Source organism: Myotis nattereri, assembly GCF_964212035.1.
Source record: "Myotis nattereri genome assembly, chromosome: 4".
Taxonomy (NCBI): domain Eukaryota; kingdom Metazoa; phylum Chordata; class Mammalia; order Chiroptera; family Vespertilionidae; genus Myotis; species Myotis nattereri.
The window spans coordinates 103,309,965-103,331,906 of NC_138079.1; the positions used below are offsets into that span (position 1 = coordinate 103,309,965).

At 49.2% G+C, this 21,942-nt stretch overlaps 1 protein-coding gene across 3 annotated transcripts; it reads right to left on the reverse strand.

Annotated features, from left to right (window-relative positions):
* Positions 1-568: 568 nt before the first annotated feature.
* Positions 569-20,347, reverse strand: DECR2 (2,4-dienoyl-CoA reductase 2). 3 transcript variants are annotated; one of them, XM_081089540.1, is made up of 9 exons: positions 20,155-20,347; positions 19,504-19,572; positions 17,236-17,287; positions 16,494-16,629; positions 16,097-16,221; positions 15,885-15,978; positions 15,583-15,687; positions 14,905-15,113; positions 581-712 (listed from the first exon to the last, which is right to left on the reverse strand). In XM_081089540.1, the coding sequence occupies exons 1-8, from the start codon at positions 20,232-20,234 to the stop codon at positions 14,905-14,907; spliced, it is 870 nt and encodes a 289-aa protein (XP_080945666.1). In that variant the 5' UTR covers positions 20,235-20,347; the 3' UTR covers positions 581-712. The 3 variants fall into 3 exon arrangements, with proteins under 3 accessions (XP_080945667.1, XP_080945666.1, XP_080945665.1); XM_081089539.1 differs by lacking the exon at positions 581-712 and adding an exon at positions 12,513-13,829; XM_081089541.1 differs by lacking the exon at positions 14,905-15,113 and having other exon boundaries at positions 569-712.
* Between the last annotated feature and the right edge of the window lie 1,595 nt (positions 20,348-21,942).

Sequence of the window (21,942 nt, forward strand, 5' to 3'; positions counted from 1 at the left end):
CCCAAATTCGGCATTCCTAGGCTGGCTGATGTGCCAAAATGGAACCCCAGCATGGTGAGCTTGGACCAATTCAAGAGGCTCTGTGTGTGAAACATGAAAAGTGACAATTCTGCCGTTACCGGTTTGGCTCAGTGGATAGAGCGTCGGCCTGCGGATTGAAAGGTCCCAGGTTCGATTCTGGTCAAGGGCATGTACCTTGGTTGCAGGCACATCCCCAGTAGGGGGTGTGCAGGAGGCAGCTGATCGATGTTTCTCTCTCATCGATGTTTCTAGCTCTCTATCTCTCTCCCTTCCTCTCTGTAAAAAAAAAAAAAAAAAAAAAAAAAAAAGAATTAATAAAATATATTTTTTAAAAAAAAATAAAAGTGACAATTCTGGGTCAGTCATTCAGACCTCAAGTGTCCCCTTTGTGGCCTATGGACATTGTTATTGGTAGCAGTCAGATGAAATGAACCAGCTCAGTACACACAACCCCTCTTGCCATTTTGACTGACTCCTCCTATGCACGGTTTAATTCAAACAGGTATCAGGTACACAGAAGAGGAAGGGAGGGTGGGGTGCAGCTCACATCTGTTGGTTTTGGGGTCTGAGCGAATGTCTGGGAATCTCCCTCTGTGAATGTTTTCTTTTGAAGTTACTTGGGATAAACATTTCTTTGGAACTCTCTAAGCAGGTAGGTCTCCTAGATCCCTCTTCCCGGGTGACTTTCGGCCTGTGGAGAAAAATAGGAAGGTGATTCAGCAGATTCCTGGCTGTGTGGCACAGCCCTGTGGGACCTGCCAGGGGAGTGGAGGGAAAGTGGGTCAGGAAACCTTAGTTAAAGTAGGGCCTCTCCATCATCTGGGTGAGATCTGGCCACTGACAAAAGGAGGGGGAGGGTTATAGGAAAAGCTCAATTTCGTTACAAATCCATTTTTTTTTAAATGCACATATTTTTAAATAAAGAGGAAATACCCAAAATTATAGTAAACATTACATATGATTTCTAGCCTGACAACTTAAAATGTCATCTCATCTTCTCTTTTAAATATATATATATATATCATATTTAAATATATTTTTAGTGATTTCAGAGAGGAAGGGAAAGGGAGAGAGAGATAGAAACATCAATGATGAGAGAGAGTCATTGATCAGCTGCCTCCTGTATGCTCCCTACTGGGGATCCAGCCCAAAACCCTGGCATGTGCCCTTGATTGGAATCAAACTTGGAACTCTTCAGTCCACAGGGCAACACTCTATCCACTGAGCTAAACCACTTAGGGTTCATCTTCTCTTATTCGAACTTCACTGAATGCTAATGTTTCTTACTCTTATATCTGTGAATTGCCCAGGAGTAGTGTTATAATGTACCCCGCGAATCACAGAAGGACGCCTCAAGAAGTTGAATTAAAGAGTCACATTTATTGCAATCTGACTACAAGGGGACATTTTGCTCTCCCAAATCTCGCAGTGAAAAGATGGCCGCAACACCAGATTTATATAGGCAAAAATCACAAAGGTATTGATTACATCCCAGGGTTTGGAATGAGGTCCCTGGTTTGCACAAAGCAGTAACAGAAGCGAGATTGAGCCGATTAGTTATCTACAAAGATTAATTATAGTTTTGGGTCTTTGGGCCACTGAGTTGACAGAAACACATTATCTAGAGCCCTCGGGTCTTGGGACCACTGAGTTGACAGGGAAACATTATCTGGAACCCTCAGGTCTTGGGATAATTGTGCTGTCCTTGTTCCCAGGTACAGAGGAATGTGCTTTCTGAAACCAGTAAGATCACAATCAATGGGGTATTCACATTACAATCAATAAGGTATTCAACCGAATGGGATGATTTATGCAATTCAGAAAATCAAAGTAACTTTTCTATTGTTAAACAAAGCAAATAAATATAGAAGCCAAACAGCAGGGTTAAATTTAAACTATAGTTTCTACCTGAGATGATTGCTACCATACTTCAGTAGAACTTGCTTATTTTTTTATTTGATTCTCTGACCTTTTTCTTCAGATAAAATCCCTCATCAGCCCTGGCTGGTGGCTCAGTGGTTAGACCATCAGCCCTGGCACTGAAGGGTCCCAGGTTGATTCCTGATCAAGGATAATATCAGGGTTGTAAGTTTGATCCCTGCCTTTGGGAGGCAACCACTCCACTTGATGTGTCTTTCTCACATAGATCTCTCTTTATCTCCCCGCCCCTCCCTTCCACTCTCTATAAAAATCAATGGAAAAAATATCCTCTGGTGAGGATTAACCAAAAAAAATCCCTTATCAGTTTTTGATGTTGTAAATAACTTCTCCCTGCCTGTGACCCCTTCATGAACTCTGTTGGAAAATTAAACAGAAATATTTAATTTTTAAAAATATATTTCTTGCCGAAACCGGTTTGGCTCAGTGGATAGAGCGTCGGCCTGCGGACTGAAGGGTCCCAGGTTCGATTCCGGTCGGGGGCATGTACCTGGGTTGCTGGCACATCCCCAGTAGGAGATGCGCAGGAGGCAGCTGATCCATGTTTCTCTCCCATCGATGTTTCTAACTCTCTCTATCTCTCTCCCTTCCTCTCTGTAAAAAATCAATAAAACATATTTAAAAAAAATATATATATATATTTCTTTATTGATTTAAGAGAGGAAGGGAGAGGGAGGAAGAGATAGAAACATCAATGATGAGAGAGAATCATTGATTGGCTGCCTTCTGCACGGTCCCTACTGGGGATCAAGCCTGCAACTCGGGCATGTGCCCTTGGCTGGAATCAAACCTGGGACCTTTCAGTCTGCAGGCCAACACTCTATCCAGTGAGCCAAAATGGCTAGGGCAGAAATCTTTAATTTTGAGTAGTCAACCCAATAGTTTTATCCTTGATGGCTTTGCTAATCCTAAGGAAAGGATGGACTGTTCCATAGCTGGTGCCATTCATTAATACAGAAACCTCATAACTAGATCCCTTTATCACATCAGATGCAAAAATAATTACAGAGTAATCAAAAGCATAAAGTTGGAAAGAAAAACTTTTAGAAGACATTGAAAAATATACTTAGAACCTTGGATCAGGGAAATTTCTTACACAAGAATAAAAATTGCAAACTATTAAAGAAAAGAATGATTCAAATTTAAATACTTCCAAAAGTATAGGGACAAAAATCAGACCAGTGGGGACTGGAGGACAGGGGAATTTGTTGGAGTGAAAAAAATGTTCTATACCTTGATTGTAATGGTAGTTCTATATTGTATGTGTTTTCCAAAACTCACAGAATTGCTCACTACAAAGGGTAAATTTTACTGTATGTAAATTTTATTTTAGAAAAAAATATTTTTTTAAATTGGCCTTCTGTTTGACAAAAGACACATCATAGACTAGTGCGTTAGTCTGCTTATGCTGCTATAACCAAATACCATGCACTGGGTGGCTTAAACAACAGACATTTACTTTTCACAATTCTGGAAGCTAAGTCCAAGATCAAGATGGCAGCAAATTCGTTCCTGTTGAGAGCTTTCTTCTTGGCTTGTGAGGGCTTCCTTCTAGGTATTCCTCACCTGGGAGAAAGCCATTTCTCTCACTTCCTCTTCGTATAAAGCCACTAATCTCTTCATTGGGGCCCCAACACATGACCTCATCTAACCCTTAATTACCTCCCAAAAGCTCCATTTCCAAATACCATCAAATTGGGGGTTAGAGCTTCAACTAATGAATTTGGGGTGCACAATTCAGTGCATAGCAACTTGGAAGAGATTTAGAACAGATATAACTAATAAAGGATTCATTACCAGAATACACAAAGAAATCCTAAAAAAAAACAACAAAAAAACAGTAAAATAACAGCTACCCCTTAAAAAAATGAGCAATGAATAGAATAAGCAGTTCCGGAGGGGGAAACCCAAGTGGCTAGTAAACACAAAAAAGATGCTGAACCACATTGGTACACAAGGGAATGAATTAAAATAGCATTTGACACCAATCAGAGTAAAAATTAACTCTGGTCCTAGCCGAGTATGGGATTCACATTACTAATACAGCACTTCCACTTCCGTACCGTCCAACGCACAGGTTCATGAGGAAACAGGATAGAGAGGTTCAGAGGCCGAAGAAGAGAAAGGAAAGGGATGTCCCGGCAGCGCTGGCTTTCATAGTCCCATGAAGAGACCGCTGGCCCAGTCGGTGTGGCTAGTGGTTGAGCATCTACCTATGAAGCAGGAGGTCACGGTTCAATTACCGGTCAGGGCACATGCCCAGGTGTGGGCTCGATCCCCAGTAGGGCGTGTGCAGAAGGCAGTTGATCGGTGATCCTCTCTCATTGATGTTTCTATCTTTCTCTTCCTCTCCCTTCCTCTCTGAAATCAATAAAAATATTTTTTTAAATATATTTTATTGATTTTTTACAGAGAGGAAGGGAGAGAGACAGAGAGTCAGAAACATCGATGAGAGAGAAACATCGATCAGCTGCCCCCCACACATCCCCCACTGGGGATATGCCCGCAACCCAGGTACATGCCCTCGACCGGAACCAAACCCGGGACCCTTCAGTCCGCAGGCCGACGCTCTATCCACTGAGCCAAACCGGTTTCGGCAAATATTTTTTTAAAAAAAAGATTGCTGAGTGGTGGAGCTGTAATCTATTGTAATGGAATGCTATGTAGTAGTTTCCATGATTTAACCACATCTGCCACATCACCGTGGACGGACTTACAAAACAAGTGAAAAAGCAAGTTGTAGAACTGTGTAATGCCATTTTTGCACAGTCTAAAAACACATCCTCAATGACATCTATTGTTTTTAAGCATCTTTATTTGTAGTAAAAATACCAAAACAAGCATGGGAATTATATTGAGGGGGACAGAAGAGGAAAGGAGTGAAAAGTGAAATTTAACTCTTCTTATAAAATTTATTTCCTTTAAATGCAGACAAATTGGAAGCAAACAGGATCAAGATTGGTTAACCCAGCAAAGGATCAAATTCTGGTGGTGAACATGTGGATGTGTCTTGTTTTTTTTATTGTTATTAAATCTTATCCACATCCTATATAATAAAAGGCAAATATGCAAATTGACCAAACAGCAGAACAACCGGTCAGTATGACGCGAACTTACCACCATGGGGCAGACGCTCAACTCAACAGGAGCTACCCCCTGGTGATCAGTGCCCTCCCACAGAGGGAGCACCGCTCAGCCAGAAGCCCAGATCCGGGATCATGGCTGGCAAGCCGGTAGCGGTGGCAGGAGCCTCTCCCACCTCCGCAGCAGCACTAAGGATGTCGACTGCCGGCTTAAGCCCGCTCTCCACAATGGGACATCCCCTGAGGCTCCTGGACTGTGAGAGGGTACAGGCCAGGCTGAGGAAACCCCCCCCCCCAAGTGCACAAATCTCATGCACCAGGCCTCTAGTATTTTAATTTCATAATTAAACACTTTTAAAATTAAGTGAATCCTCTGCCCAGTGTCAGATACCTGCTTAAATGTATAGTTTTCCCTTTGACACTATGACTTTAATCCACTTGGAGTTTTTCTGTTTCAATGTGATGTAAGGTAGGCACCTGAATTTATTTTTCTCACTTACTGAGCCAGTTTCCCCCAGACTATCTGTTCTTTCCCCATGTATTTGTGAGGTCACCTCTACCAGCCATTTTATTGTAATATTTGAAAATGATTTGTGTCAAAAGTGGTGTTATAGTAGGAACCCAGATCAGAGAGTTGGGGAGCAGGCTCTGGGAGGCTGTCTAAAGAAGCCCTCCTCCCAAAGGGGACAGTTCCAGATACATCCGTGGCAGGCCCTGCTCTCAATGAGCGCTGAGGGCCATGTAGGGCTGGACATCAGTCCATGTAGAGAGCCCTGTGTCCCAGAGCACAATGGCCAAGGCTGAGCCAGCCAGTGGGCAAGTGGGAGCCTCCTGCAAGGTGGTTTGGGGCAGCAGGCCGGGGGCAGCTTTGGTGGCCCTGGAGATGGACAGCAGGAGAGAGACTGCCCTGTGACAGGGGCCAGGGTCAGGAAGGAGAGCCAGCACCAAACAGCCTGCACTGGGATTCCTTAACAGTGGTCCTGGACCCAGCTGAGTGTCTAGCACAGGGGTGGACAAACTTTTTGACTCGAGGGCCGCAATGGTTTTTTTTTTTTTTTTTAATATATTTTTATTGATTTTTCACAGAGAGGAAGGGAGAGAGATATAGAGCCAGAAACATCGATGAGAGAGAAACATCGATCAGCTGCCTCCTGCACATCTCCTACTGGGGATGTGCCTGCAACCCAGGTACATGCCCTTGACCGGAATCGAACCTGGGACCTTTCAGTCCGCAGGCCGACACTCTATCCACTGAGCCAAACCGGTTTTGGCCACAGTGGATTCTTAAACTGGACCGGAGGGCCGGAACAAAAGCATGGATGGAGTGCTTTTATAAATTCAAAGTAAACATCATTACATAAAAGGGTACAGTCTTTTTTTTTTTTTTTTTAGTTTTATTCATTTCAAACGGACCAGATCCGGCCCGCGGGCCATAGTTTGCCCACGGCTGGTCTAGCACCTCTTCCTACTATTCCCACCTTTCAGCCAGGTGTTCTCGATTCCCCTTCTCCTCGTGGAACCTTTTCTCCCACATGTTCACTCCCTTTCTGGCTGGTCTTGCCCTCCCAGGACCTGAGCTGTCATCCTGGATGGCTCACCAGTTCTTCCCCACTGTCACCTGAGGATAAGGGTGAGGGAGAAGCAGAGGGGAGGATTACCAAGGGACTGGAGGAAATGGTTTGCAGGTGATGGGTATGTTCCTTATTGTGATTGTTGCACAGGTAAAGATGTATGTCAGAATTCATCAAATAATACACTTTACGTAAGTGCAGTTTATTGTACGTCAAGTATATTCAAGCTATAAACAAAAACTGCTGGATATATCTATATCTATATATCTATATCTATATCTATATCTATCTATCTATATATAGATAGATAGAGATAGATATCTATATATATATATGTGTATATATATATATATATATATATATCTTTAATCATCACTAATCCTCTCTAAGGACATCCTTAGAGAGAAGAAGGGAGAGAGAGAGAAACATCAATGTGAGAGAGAAACATCCATGGGTTGCCTTCCAGATGTACCCCAACTGGGGATCGAACCTGCAACCCAGGCACGTGCTCTGAACTGGGAATCGAACCAGCAACCTTTCAGTGTCCAGGACGATGCTCAACCACCTGAGCCACTCTGGTCAGGCACCAGCCAAATATTTTTATTTTACAATTTTGGAAACAACATTCGCATTTTGTAAAGAGAAGTCAATTTTAGATCTAGATCACACACTCCCCCTGTAGCCTCCAGCAGTTAAGAGCACAGATCCACACTCGTGTTTACTGATATTTTATTCAGTGGGATAGGCTTTTTTCTCACCTTCAAATTTAGTAAAGTACACTTCTTAGAGTAAAAATAAAATGAGTTTGAACGGCACAGTATAGTCCCTCCTGACTCAATCAACGTTTGGATGATTTTCCTATTTTACCATCCATCTCACTCTGACGTTGCTGGCACCTGCTCCCATCTTCCTGTGAAGACAGGCATCTCTAATCCCCACTGTGCCCAGAGCGCTTCAAAGCCCACCTTTTGCACCCAGCTCATCTCTCCTGCAGCCAAAATCACAGCTGGGGGAGCCGCACTGAGGGGCAGTGAGAAGTTTGTGTGTGGATTCAGAACTTCCTTTTTTTAGCCTCAGGTCACATTTTCCAAAGAGGTGAAGAGCTAATCCACGTCATTTTCTTCCCATTGTGTAAAAATTGTCCAAATGACATGTGATGGTGGAAGAGTTAAAAGTTAATTCTGAGGCCGAAACCGGTTTGGCTCAGTGGATAGAGCGTCGGCCTGGGGACTGAAGGGTCCCGGGTTCGATTCCGGTCAAGGGCATGTACCTGGGTTGCGGGCACATCCCCAGTAGGAGATGTGCAAGAGGCAGCTGATCGATGTTTCTCTCTCGTCGATGTTTCTAACTCTCTATCTCTCTCCCTTCCTCTCTGTAAAAAATCAATAAAATATATTTTTAAAAAAAAGTTAATTCTGAGTTCTGTGTATTTATCATTCCTTCTTCAACGGACACCTGCCAAGTAATGTCTTATCGAGATACTCTGACTAATGGATGTGGTGAGTACTCCAAAAAGCTCCCAGCCCTGAAGATAATGTTATCCTCTGAGAGTTCAGTTCGTGAAATCCATACTGATTATGTTTGTCACCTGAGAAAATAATGCAAGAGATAGCCAGTAAGTAAAGACTAAAGAGCCCTCTACACCTCTGCCTGCTGACAAGGTGATGTAGGTCTCATTCCAGGGACCTGAACCAGAACCCAATGCTAAATAGGAAAGCAGCAATGCCCTGTCTTTGGGGGCTGTTTCGCTCAAGGGTTCCATTGGCATAAGCAAGAAAAACAGAAGTCCAAAGAAGGATCCAGTCTCCACCATGGTCCCTAGCACAGAAGAGCTGAGTTGGGCAAAGTCCTGGCCCCAGATATAAGTGGGAAGCTTGTGTAGATCATCCGAACTTAGGCAACCTCTGCCATCTCCCAAGTGGCCTTTGGGTTTCACCAGAGAGGGAGACCTGAGACTCATCCAATCACTGAAAAGGAGTACACACAACACAGACTCTCTCTCTCTCTCTCTCTCTCTCACACACACACACACACACACACAGACTCACACACACTATCAGCTTAAGGGGCTACACGTAAATTTGTTTTTTTAATTTATTGAAAGAGAGAAACATCAATCTGTTGTTCCACTTATTTATGCATTAATTGGTGGATTTCTATTTTATTTTATTTTACTTTTGGTCATCTTCAACTGAGGATATACTTCCATTGATTTTCAAAGAGAGTAGAAAGGAGGGAGGAAGGGGGAGAGACAGAGAAAGAGAAACATGGGGATCGAACCTGAAACCCAGGCACGTGCCCCTGGCCAGGAATGGGACACATGACCCTTGGAGCTGTTTGATGCTCCAACCACTGAGCTACACAAGCCACATTCTTGTATGTGCCCTAACTGGAGATCGAACCCATGGCCTTGGTGTTGGGACAATGCTCTAAACCAGCGGTCACCAACCTTTTGGACCTCGCGGACCACTGGTGGTCCGTGCACCACCGCTTGACGACCGCTGCTCTAAACAACCGAGCTGCCTGGCCAGGGCCTACACATTGGTCTTTAGTGAGTTTGTTTGGTGTGACTTAGGACCTACAGTAGATGGTCTGCTATAACACACATTTTCTAAAAGCAGCCCTTGTCCAATCAAATCCACGACTATAGTGGGAGTTGCCATGTTTGTATGATGTGAGCAATCCTTGGCCAGGGTTTAATGAACAAGAGCCGGACACCTGACCCAGACCGAATGACCATGCACATTTCTTCAGGAACTCTGTGTCTCTCTTCAAGGAGCTGGACTACAGGGTATACCCATGGCAATGGGACCAAGACATGGAGACAGCTGATGTGCAGGGAGGGGAAGCTGCTGGCTCACAGGGCCAGGTGAGGGTGAGAGAAAAAAGGGACCCCAGAGCCCTGGCTCCAAGCTTTATCCTGGAGCTCCAGTGCATCCTATCCTTGGAGCCAGGATCTTCCCCATACATTCGCTCTTTGGCTCTAAACAGCCAGAATAGGTTTCTGCCGCATGCATCCATCAGCAGCCAACCTAAGCATCCTGAGGGACATGCCCACGGGGCCCATGCCCAGCCAGCTTCCCAACATGGGAAGCCCTGAGCCCTGAGAGCCCATCTGCCCTGTGCAAGAGGACATCGCTGCCTAGCTGAAGCACTGGGAAGAAACAAAAGATTGTTCCCAGGGAACAAAAGATGCTCACCTGAACTTGGAGCCCAGGGTGAGGGCTTGACTTGACTGACCCACAGGATGAGGACAGAGGAACATCCTCTGACCCTCAAATTGTTGAGGTTCTCAGGGATGTCTCATGTCTCTCTTTCCACTTCTCTCAGTGTGGACAGAAAGCAGGGAAGTCCAGGAGGGTCAGAGTCCTGTCTGGGTTCCCAGCCAGGGGGCTGGGCAAAGCACGGGCTCAGTGCACATAGAAGGAAAGGGGACAGGAAGACAGAAGGAGGTGTGGAGGGTATGACAACTCAGCAACTGAGAAAACAGTGTGGCATTTGGGAAACCACCATTAGTGCTAGGTGTCTAGCCTCCAGGTCCTCCAGAGATGACCCGAAGGATAAAGCTAGCACATGCAAGCCAGTCTAATTCAACCAAGTTACCATGGGAACAAGAGTCAGCAGAGAGAAATGACCTCAAATTAGCACTGGTTATTTAAGGCAACTCTAAGATTTTCTTTGCTTTCTGTAGATATAAAGATGAATGAGCCCAGAGAGTCATTGCATTATAGCAACATCCTATAGCAGGGCTCCTCAAACTCTTTAAACAGGGGGCCAGTTCACTGTCCCTCAGACCGTTGGAGGGCCGGACTATAGTTTAAAAAAAAAACTATGAACAAATTCCTATGCACACTGCACATATCTTATTTTGAAGTAAAAAAACCAAACAGGAACAAATACAATATTTGTATTTGCATGTGGCCCGCGGGCCGTAGTTTGAGGACCCCTGTCCTATAGCATTATAGGAATAACATCCGTGATTCACAACAACATAGTGGGCCGTTCATTTATTCATTCAACAAACACAGTGTACAATGCTTTTCAACATGTCCATCTGCTCCCTGAGAATGAAGATATGGAAAAAGGGCTGCAGGGTCGTACCCCAAGTGAGAGCTTCTTTGTGGGGGGCAGTCCTCTGCCTTGGCTGATGTTTTATGTATAGTTTTTTTTTTTTTTTAAAGCCAGCTACTTATTTTCTTTTTTAAATATATTTTTTATTGATTTTTTACAGAGAGGAAGGGAGAGAGATAGAGAGTTAGAAACATCGATGAGAGAGAAACATCGATCAGCTGCCTCCTGCACATCTCCTACTGGGGATATGCCCGCAACCCAGGTACACGCCCCTGACCGGAACCGAACCTGGGACCTTTCAGTCCGCAGGTCGACGCTCTATCCACTGAGCCAAACCGGTTTCGGCTTATGTATAGTTTTGAAAGGATGACAAACACCCTCACCCCATCGAAGGGGGAGCCAAGTTGGCAGGGCTGTAAATCAGCTTCCAAGGCTAAGGTTGAAGAAAACTCTGACTAGGGCTCACATATAAAACAATTATCCTTCTTTTCAGAAAACCTGGCATTTTCTAGGGGCATTTTTGAGATGAATGCGAAAGGGGATAACCTAGTTCTTTGCCAGTTGCCACTGAGCCCGAGTGCCACTGCTGGGACTGATGCCACACCCTGTGCACCTGGCCCTCCTCACCAGCTTGCACTTGGGATCACCAGCCTCACCACCAGCGAGAGAAGCCTGCTGGACCTGCTTGTGACCCACGAGCCCCCAGTGGTCATCCCGTACCTACAGGATGACAGCCTGGGCTGGTAGACTAAGCCAGAGGCTGATTTCTCATAACCAAACTGACCAGCATGTGCAGGAGATGGAGTGTGGAGACACTTTACTGTATGCACCTGTGATGATCAATGTTATGTGTCAACTTGACTGCACAAAGGGATGCCCAGATAGTTGGGTGTCTCTAGAAGAGATTAGCACAGTAGAGTGAGTGAAGATCCACTCTCACCAATGTGGGTGAAATCACCTCATCCAATCCACTGATGGCAGAATTCTCTCTTCTGCCCTTGGCCATCAGAGCTCCTAGTTCTTAGGCCTTTGACTCTGACTGAGTTATACCATTGGCTCTCCTGAGTCTCCAGCTTGCAAATCATGGGATTTCTTGACCTGCTATTTAATCCTTCTAATAAATTCCATATATATCTATATACATCCTATCAGTTCTGTTTCTGGAGCACCCTAATCCTATCTAATAATAGACAAACATGGTAATTGACCATACCTTTGCTACACCTCCCATTGGCTTATCAGTATGATATGCAAATTAACTGCCAACAAAGATGGCAGCTAATTTGCATACTGCAGGCAGGGCGGGACAGTGCCATCCCGCCTGCCCCGCCGCCATCCGGGCCTGCTATCTGCAACCTGGGGCAGTGGGCGTCCCGTGTGCAACCCGACCCGGGGTGGCCAGGTGGGGCAGTGAAGGCTTGAAGGCGGCTCCGGCCTGAGCAAAGGCCTGGGTCCAGGTGACGGAGGAAAACCGGTGCTGGCAGCCAGGGGAAGGGAAGGCCTATTGCATGAATCTTTTCATGCAACAGACCTCTAGTACAATAATAAAAGGCTTACCCCTGGAACCTGCACCTCAACAGTGCATCCCAACATTCAAAAGCAGCAGAGCCTAGTCATCCATGGTGGGACACCCTCCCCCTCAGGCCATCCCCGGGGCCTACTCCTCAGGAAGAACAGCAGGCCCAGGCTCGCTGGCATATGGAGAGGGGTCCTCAGGAGTGCCTCTGCCTCTCACTGGCCAGGTCTCCCCAGTAACTGCTTTCACTCTTTTGTCTTCTCCCCCCAGCAGTATCATAAGGACCCCTCTGTCTTTTTTTTTTTCTTTTTAATATATTTTTATTGATTTCAGAGAGGAAGGGACAGGGGATATAGAATCAACAATGAGAAACATTGATTGGCTGCCTCCTACACGTCCCCTACTGGGGATAGAGCCCGCAATCCGGGTATGTGCCCTTGACCGGAATCAAACCTGGGACCCTTCAGTCCGTAGGCCGATGCTCTATCCACTGAGCAACACCAGCGAAGGGCCCATTCTGTCTTGCTGGTGAACTTGATGCACCACATTTTGGTCTCCCTGACAACAGAGAGCACCTTTAAATAGCAAAAGGTGCTCCCTCTGCCAGGTGGCCTCCCAGCTGGGATGGCCATGGGGTTTCCCTGCTACTCCCTTGCACATGTTGAGGAGAAGTGGTCTCTTTTCATAGAATGAAGGGACTTGAACAAGGGACAAGTGAGCATGGTCCTCTGGGGCACAGAACTCACACTCAGCCCCCTAATGGCAGTAGGAACAGACCAAGAGCACATGGGGACCTTGCAGGGTGTTCAGGCATTAGATAGGAAGCATTTTCTAAACTCTTCACAGGAAAAAGATAGGAAGGAAACACTAAATGACCAGGTCACAGTGATTCTATTCAAGTATCTTCCTTTTCCTTCCAAAAAATTTTGCAAAGTCCAATGAATAGATGTTTTATAATAAAAAATATTATTCTTTAAGGAAATATATTTTCTGGCAAAGCTCTAGGATCTTTGCTTATACAAATTGGTGATATCAACAAGGAAGGATGGAACTGTGTGCCTAACCAGAGGGCTGACCTTGAGGCATCCTACTGTCTCCAGGAAGGATGGGGGGGCGGGGGGTCATCCCAGAAGCCTGCTCCAAACCTGGCTTCACAGTGTGACTGACCTGTGAACTCCTGCGCTATGCCTTCACATACACACCCCCTCAGGTGGGACAGGAAACAGGCAGGAGGAGGCCAGCCCAGGCTGGGACTAGGCAGAGCAGGATAGCCCCTAACCCTAGGTCAGGGGGTGAGGGGTGTACCCCAGCAACTGGTCTGCACCTCCACTCTTGAGGGAGCTCTGGAATGCCAATCACCCCTTGGCAGATATCTGTGTGGTGCGGGCAGGTCAGCAGGCTGGCCTCACTGCCTGGTCACGCCTGCCCATGCACAGGAGATGGGCCATGGGAAGGGGACGGGAACACAGAATGGTTCTCAGAGGAGGGGTTAGTCTCTGCTTCAGCTGCTCTGCTGGGTGGTTGGTTTGGCGTTCTCAGCTGAGTGAGAGGCAGGGCCCAGGAATCCAAGAGTGGGTTGTGAACCAGCCTCCCCTTCAGAATGCCTTCTTCGCTTCAGCTGTCCAGCTCCTGTCAGAAATGCCAGCAGACACCAAGGTCACAGAGGACTGAAGCGCACCAGGGCCCATCTCCTGCACAGCCTAGGGAACGGTATCTGCCATCTGGGCAGCACCCACAAGTGACCGGGAGACGGCAGTGGGCAGCTAAGCCTTGTGTATCCCCTGGGGGGCAGACACCAGCAGTCCCCTTCTGCCCTCTTCCAGAACTCCCCTAGATGAGTGCTCCTCACCCCAGTGGATGGTTTCCCAGCCCAGACTTCCCCCACCCCCCACCTCCAGCTGCCTGGTCACTCACGGGCACTTCAGAACATGGCTGATGGCAACCAAAGCACAGAGGGCCTCAGAAGAGGGGCTTCTCAACATCACTGTGCTCACAAACCCGTCTCCAGGAAGGATGGTGGGGGTCATCACAGAAGGCTGCTCCAAACCTGGCTTCACAGTGTGACTGAACCGTGAACTCCTGGGCTATCCCCTCACCATACACACCCCCTCAGGTGGGACAGGAAACAGCCACAGTCTAGGACATTCTACCACCACCCTGTGATTGTGACCCAGGAGGTTTGATGAGGTGTTCAGAGGCATGAGTTGGGCCTCAGCCTTCCTCAGAGGAAGCTGCTGCTCAGAGAACCAGGACAAGCAGGCTTCATGGACCAGCCACACCACTGGGATTGGGGGAGGGGGGAGGCAGAGAGCAGTGGCACCCTTGCATGGGCTCAGACAGCCCTCAGGCCTCCGGAGAGGGTCACCGAGGGGAGCTCCCAGAGAGAGAGAGAATTCCTGTCTGCCAGGCAAGCCATGCCCACCCTGGTTTGCAGGAGGGCCCTGAGATCTGGGGTAGAGCCTCATTGGCTGGGCCCCCTCCCAGTACCACCCAAGAAGACCCCTCCCCAGTTTGACCTACATATGGCCTGGTCTGTTGGAGTAGTGGAAGCCCAAACATGCCCAAGAACATGTCTCGAAAGATGCCCAAGGAATTGAATGAAAACGTATCAGGGCCCAAACAGTGACCAAAAGCCCACAGGGTGGGGTCTTGGGAAAGGGCCATGAACACAAATGACACCCAGAAGGTGGGAGTGGCACATCACCTAGAGCTTAGCAGAGAAGGATGCAAAATCCGCCAGCAGCTTCATGTCATTAGGTAACGTCAGCCATGCCCCACCGTCAACCACCAGCAAGGCCCCTGTCACGTAGGATGCCAAAGGGCTGGCCAGGTAGAGTACACTGTGGGCGATCTCCGTCTTGTTCCCCAGCCTCTGCAGGGGGCTGGCCAGGATCTTGTCAGCGTGGGGACCACCTGGGAGGTCAAACCCTGTGAGCCACAGGATCTCAAGGCCTCCCACCCTCCACGGCCCAGCCTTCTCTAAACCACATCCGAGAACGTTGTGGGCACTGTTAGCACCATCCTCGCAGAGAAGGGACACGCCAGGTACCGAGTAACACTGCCAAAGAACCGGCATAGGGCTTTTCGATGGACACCCTGCCAAGGTTCTGGAAGCTTCAGTGGAAGCCCCACTTTGGTTCTGACTCAAACATCAAGGTCAGTAGCCCTGTGGCCTCGACCTCAAGGGAGCGGTTTCCCAAGTCTAGTTAATCCTTAGTCCATTGCTGCTGTGTGCTAACCACAAATGGCTCCTTGCCAGCCCCAGGGAGCCATGAAAAGTTGGCACTTGTCCCAGCCAGGTGAGAGGGGAGCCCAGGGAGGCACTGTGGAGCCTGTACCTAGGGGAGCATCCAAGAGAGCCTGGGCTTCCTGAGAGCCTTACCTAGCCGCCGGATCCCCTCCGTGCCACTGATAGGGCCGGGGGCAAGGCTGTTGACTCGGATGTTCTGTGGACCCCACTCCACGGCCAAGTGCCGCGTCATTGCATCTGCATGGAAGGAAGGCAGGCAGGCATGAGGGAGAATGCAGGGCTGCTTGGACTTCTGGGGTGGCCTGGGTTGAAGCGGGGACTCAGGGTCAGGGCTGGGCCTCTCCACTGCCCACTCAGACACTGTTGGCCTCCAGGGACAGGCAGGAGAGGGACCCTAAGGAACCCAGGAGAGCAGACCAGAAGGGGTGCCATACCCACGGCCGCCTTGGCAGAGCCTGCGTGCACTTGGAGCACCTGCCCCCGGGTACCCAGGGTTGCGGTGATGTTCACGATTACTCCTCCATGGTCCTGCAACACATGGTGGACATGGGGGCGGGGGGGGGGGGGGTTGGGAGGTGTGTGAGGAGGGCGCTTGTCAGCGAGCAGACCACCAGAAGAGGGGAGGTCCCAACCAGAGAACACTCACTCGGAAGAACTTCTTGTAGAGCACGTGAGACGCGTTGAATGTGCCCAAGGTATCGATGTCCATCACAGTCTTGAAGGCATTGAAGGACAATGAGCTGGCTGGGCACAGGAAGTTTCCGGCTGCACCTGCAGGGTGGAAGGAGACACAGATGGTGCAGGATCCCTGGGCAGGTAGAGCACACAGACTTCAGGACGGCACAAGCTGGACAGGGAAGGAGGCTTGAGATCGCCTCTGACTCTGATTCGGCCAAGTCCACACTGAAATGCCTTGGAAGGAACAGAGTTGGACCAAGACAGTGGCCTGGAGCCCGGGATAAAAGTTCTGGGACTTCCAAGAAGGAAGGTCTAGCATCGCTGACTCATCAGAAAACCTCTGGCCTAGCTTAACAGTGACTCACAGTTTATGAGAATGTCGATTTTTCCAAACTCCTTCAGTGCCTGGTCCACGGCAGCCACGATGGCTGGGGGATCTCGGACATCCATAGACACGGGGAGGCATCGCTGGCCAGTGGCTGCAGCCAGCTTTCTGGCAGCCTAGAAGTCAGACAGGAAGGGAGAGAAGAGGTGGGCATCAGCCAAGTGGCCTCAGCCCAGAGAGAACAGCCCTTCAGCATCCAAGGAGGATGTGTCCAGGTTCTGCTGGGAAGCCAGGGTTTGTTGCTGGACTCCACTCTTGAGAGATGCAGCTGGCAGGTAGCCATTCCCCGGGTCCACTACCCCTCATGGGCATTTCTAAGAAATTCAACACTCCTCCCTCCACATCACCTTCCAGGCCACTGGTCATGGGTCAGTGGCAGCTCTAGCGGACTTCCCGTCCCTGCCCAGAGACCCACTGTGGCAGGGGTGAGACTTTCCTCCTGGGTGGGTAGGACATGTGGACCGTTATTATAACCCAGCTGAGCTCAGAGATCTCTCTTAGCATCAGTACCACTCAGCATGAGGGTCCCTCACAGGACCCAATAATTAAACGTTTTTAAAAGCCAGGTGTTTTCCTGGGAGACAACCTCCACCGAAGCTTGATATTTGGAAGAGGAGCAGCTTTTGGAGTCAACATCCTCTGGGCCTCAGGACCCTCCAGGTCCAGGCTCTGGGTCTCCACAGCCACCCATGGATGGGGTAGGCATAGTAGAGACACCTTACCATTGATACTCTCGGAAAACTTCTGCTGGCAATGACCGTGTGGCAGCCGTGCCTGCAAAGCCAGAGGGCAGGAGTGAGGATGGCAAGGCGCAAGAGATAAACCCAGATGGGCTCCTGCCCAGAGCTCTAAGCAGAGCCCCCTTCCCCCAAGGGTCTCTTGGGCTGAAACACCAGCTCAATGTTGAAGGTACAGCTGTCAGAGGACACAGGGGTCTGAACACAGCTAAGCCACTGTGGTGAGACTGTAGATGGCTGCCATTAGTCCCACTCCCAGCATTTCTGGGCGGGCCTCAGGATACAGGCCCTGCCCCGAACTCCATGTGCACAGCACCCAAGCAGCTGTGAACATCAAACGGGGGCCCACGCATTTGCATGAGGCCCTCTGGGTCCCCCTGGCATGGCCCCACGTGCTCCTGTCCTCTCTCCCTGTGATGTTGGAGATGGACAGAAAGCCCATTCTGAGGTCAGGGCACCTGCCCTGTGCTGAGTATGGTAGCAATCATCTCAGGTAGAAACTATAGTTTAACTTTAACCCTGCTGTTTGGTTTCTGTACTTATTTGTTTACTAAAATAATAGAAAAGTTATTTGTTTTCTGAATTATATGAATCACCCCATTTGATTAAATACCCTATTGATTGTAATGTGAAATCCCATGGGTTGTGGTCATACTGATTTTAGAAAGCACATTTTCTTTTTTCTTTTTTTTTTTTAAATATATTTTATTGAGTTTTTACAGAGAGGAAAGGAGAGAGATAGAGAGTTAGAAACATCGATGAGAGGGAAACATCGACCAGCTGCCTCCTGCACACCCCCCACTGGGGATGTGCCTGCAACCCAGGTACATGCCCTTGACCGGAATCGAACCTGGGACCTTTCAGTCCGCAGGCCGATGCTCTATCCACTGAGCCAAACCGGTTTCGGCGCACATTTTCCTTTACCTGGGAAGGACAGCACAATTATCCCAAGGTCAGAGGGCTCCAGATAACGTGTGTCTGTTGACTCAGTGGTCCCAAGACCCGAGGGCTCTAGATAATGTGTTTCTGTCAATTCAGTGATCCGAGACCCAAAACTATAATTTAGATAACATGCTGCTTCTGCTTCTGTAAATTGCTTTTTTGCAAACCAGGTTCCTCATTCCAAGCCTTGGGATGTAATCTATACCTTTGTGATCTTTGCCTATATATACCTGGTGTTGCGGCCATCTTATCACTATGAGATTTGGGAAATGCCCCCTCATACTCCCGGATTTGCAATAAATGCGACTCTTTAATTCGACTTCTTGAGGCGTCCTTGTGTGATTCGCGGGGTACATTACAACAGTGTCACCTCCTCACAGTGTTGGTAGTAACAATAGCAGCTATCACCTTCTAAGCATGTTCTACCTGCTCCTCAAAATGACCCTAACCAGCCGAACCGGTTTGGCTCAGTGGATAGAGCGTCGGCCTGCGGATTCAAGGGTCCCGGGTTCGATTCCGGTCAAGGGCATGTACCTTGGTTGCAGGCACGTCCCCACTGTGGGGCGTACAGGAGGCAGCTGATCGATCTCTCTCATCGATGTTTCTGACTTTCTATCCCTCTCCCTTCTTCTCTGTAAAAAATCAATAAAATATATTTAAAAAAAAAAAATGACCCTGACCAGCTAGTCATACTCTGTTCAGAGAAGCAACAAGCCCCAAGCCACCAGTTTGGCAAAAAGTTCACCTAGAACGAATGATTCCCAAAATCTTGTCCAGTGGGGCTCACCTCCCTGGTATGAAAAGTGAGGGTCCAGGAGAAACTGGAGAGGGTCCCTAGGATATCAACAGGCTCCCTCTCCCCCAACCCCAGCCTAACTCTGGGCCCTTCCCAGGTCGGGGTGATAAATATTCGATTTGGGCCTGAGGCCATGGAACTTGTGTCTCAAGAGACAGTGTGTTCCACATGCAACTGGGCCCTCCCTGACTCTGGCTCACAGCCAGGCCCCAGGGGGCTCTGCAAGGGAGTTACCTCAGGCTGTGGAACCCTCCCTCTTTGTATAAATGAGGGTGCTCAGACCACAGCCACACAGTCTCCACTGAGGTCTGGGAGAGGGCCCTGGAGTCCTGCCTCCCCTAGGACAGCACTTGACGCCTTTCAGATGTTCTTAAATGGCTCATTGCCTAGAGGGGTTCCCTCACCCACCAGCCTCTTGCCCGAAATCCCAGGATCCAGCGGGAAGGTGTGAGGAAGTGTGAGAGTCAGTAGTGGAGATGGGGTGGTGGGCACAGATCAAACAGAGGAGTGCTCACCTCATAAAAATCTCAGCAATCCGGAATCCGATCCCAGAGCCACCGCCTGTGATGAAGGCGACTTTGTCCCTGGGGGAAGAAAACACGAGGCTTTTTTGGGGGTGGGGGCAGCCAGGGAGAGGTCAATGGAGGGGGGCGGTGTAAGGAGACTTACGTAATACTTTAAACAATAAAGAATTAAAACAACAACAACACGAGGCTTTTTAAAGATATCCCCGTAAACCGGGGAGTGGGGGAAGGCTGTGGCTCTGGGAGGACTTTGACCCTACGAACTGGGCACCTCTATCACATTTAGACTGGTAACAAATAACGTGGGTGATTTTTGTAAGAAAATAAAACGCTAAAGCCTGCATGCCTAGGCTTTCTGGGTCTCCGGGCCATCCAATTTCAGCCTCAAATTGTCTATTCATAAAGTTGTCAGTTCAGTGAGTAATGTTTTCAAAACATACAAGCCGTCCTCCACCTGCCCCTCCCTCCCTCCCTCCCAGAACTGCCATTCGCAACATCCCCCGGCGCGGGCCAAGCCAAACAGAACGCGCGCTCCACAGTGCAAGGATCAAAGGACCGGAGCACTCGGACGCCCCGAACCCCGGGCCCCCCTCCCCAGTTCCTGGCCCCGCTCTCAAAGGCAGACCAGGGCGAGGCCCTCACCGGAGCAGGTCGGGGCAAAAGAGGTGGCGGTACTCCGGAAGGCAGTCGTCCTCGCTGACATCGGGCGGCGGCTGGGCCATGGCGCTCGGCACGGACCCGCGGCAGCGAGGACAGCAGGGACCTGCTTCGGATCAGAGCACCAGCTGCCACCACCGGGACTAGCGGCGCTCTCGCCACGTCACTTCTGAGCACCGGTAGAGTCCGGGGAGACGGAGGTCCCGCCCCATCGCCGCCTCCCCTCCCGCCGGCGCCCTCGCTCCTCCCCGGACGCCCGGCCCGTAGCTGCCTCTGCGCTCTTCTCTGGACGCCCGCCCTGCACAGTGGCCCCTCGCTCCGCCCAGGACCACCGCCCCCTCCCCCGTTAGCCCTACCCAAGGCTGCCTCCCAGCTTTTCCCAGGACATCTTGCAGCACTGTGGCCACACGCCTGCCGAGAATGGGGTGGCTGGTCTGTCCCAGAACCGCGGCTGCAGGCGGATTTCTGTGGCCAAGGCCAGGTGAGTGGGCTTCCAAACTGTCCACAAGACTGGGTGTTAGTACCGTGGTCGGAGCCAGCCGGATACAGCGGACACTCCTTCCCGGGTTAAGGTCAGGCCGGCCCAGCTGTGCATTTAAAACAGCTGGTTGGGAAGTGCTCAGCGTTTAAATGCCCTTGCCTCCCAGACACCTGCCTACCCTGCTGCATAAATATCAAAGAGGAGGAGGGAAGGAGACTTCGGCCAAGGAAAGCCTCAGGAAGGCCTCTGCTTCACTTCTCCAGGCCCAGTGCCAGTTCCTAAAATGACCCGTTTCAAGAGCAATAAATGTCAGGGCAACCATCCTTCATCAAGAAGGAAAAAAAGCCCGGCCAGGTGGTTCAGTGGTTGAGCATCAACCCATGGACCAAGAGGTCGCTGGTTTGATTCCAGGTCAGGGTTTGATCCCCAATAGGGGGCATGCAGAGGAGGCAGCCCATCAATGTTGATGTTTCTCTCTCATTAATGTTTCTAGCTCATTGATGTTCCCATCTCTTTAAAAACAAACAAACAAAAAAAAAAAACCTAAAAAAGAACTGTAAGAAGGAAAAAATATCAAATGAGGACCAAGCCAGCCCTAGCTGGTTTGGCTCATCGGATGGAGCGTCGGCTTGCGGACTGAAGGGTCCTGGGTTTAATTCCAGTCAAGGGCACATGCCTGGGTTGCGGGCTCGATCCCCAGTAGGGCGTGTGCAGGAGGCAGCAAATCAATGATTCTCTCTCATCATTGGTGTTTCTATCTCTCTCTCCCTCTTCCTTTCTCTCTGAAGTCAATAAAAAATATATTTTTTTAAAAAAGAAAAGGGACCAAGCCAGCCTTAGCAGATGTAATGATGTGCAGTGTCCAGTACCTGTCAAGAGTGAGTAGGGACACCTGGGGACCAGGGGTGAGATGTAGTGTCAACATGAAGACAAGTAAACAAACACCAGGCAGCCTCGGCCACATGAAGCCATGAAGAGGGGAGGAGGTTATGGTCACCAAGCTTTCTGCCCTGAGGGTGGTCTTAGCCACCACCTCCCCAGCCACCCGTTCCTGCCACCCTCCAGTCCTGTCCAAGGCAGGAAGCTCCTTCTTCAGTGGAATCAGAATGAGTTGGTGTGGGGACAGCACCAGCTTCAGGGCCCCAGCTTGGATTCCCCCAGACTTCAGGTTGGAGGTCTCTGGATCTCTGCCTGAGTCATAGGTTCTATTGACCTCGTACTGGTTTATACAACCTTGTGTAAAGGCCTCATTAGTACCTAGCCACTGACATAATGAGCGCTCCACCCCCATG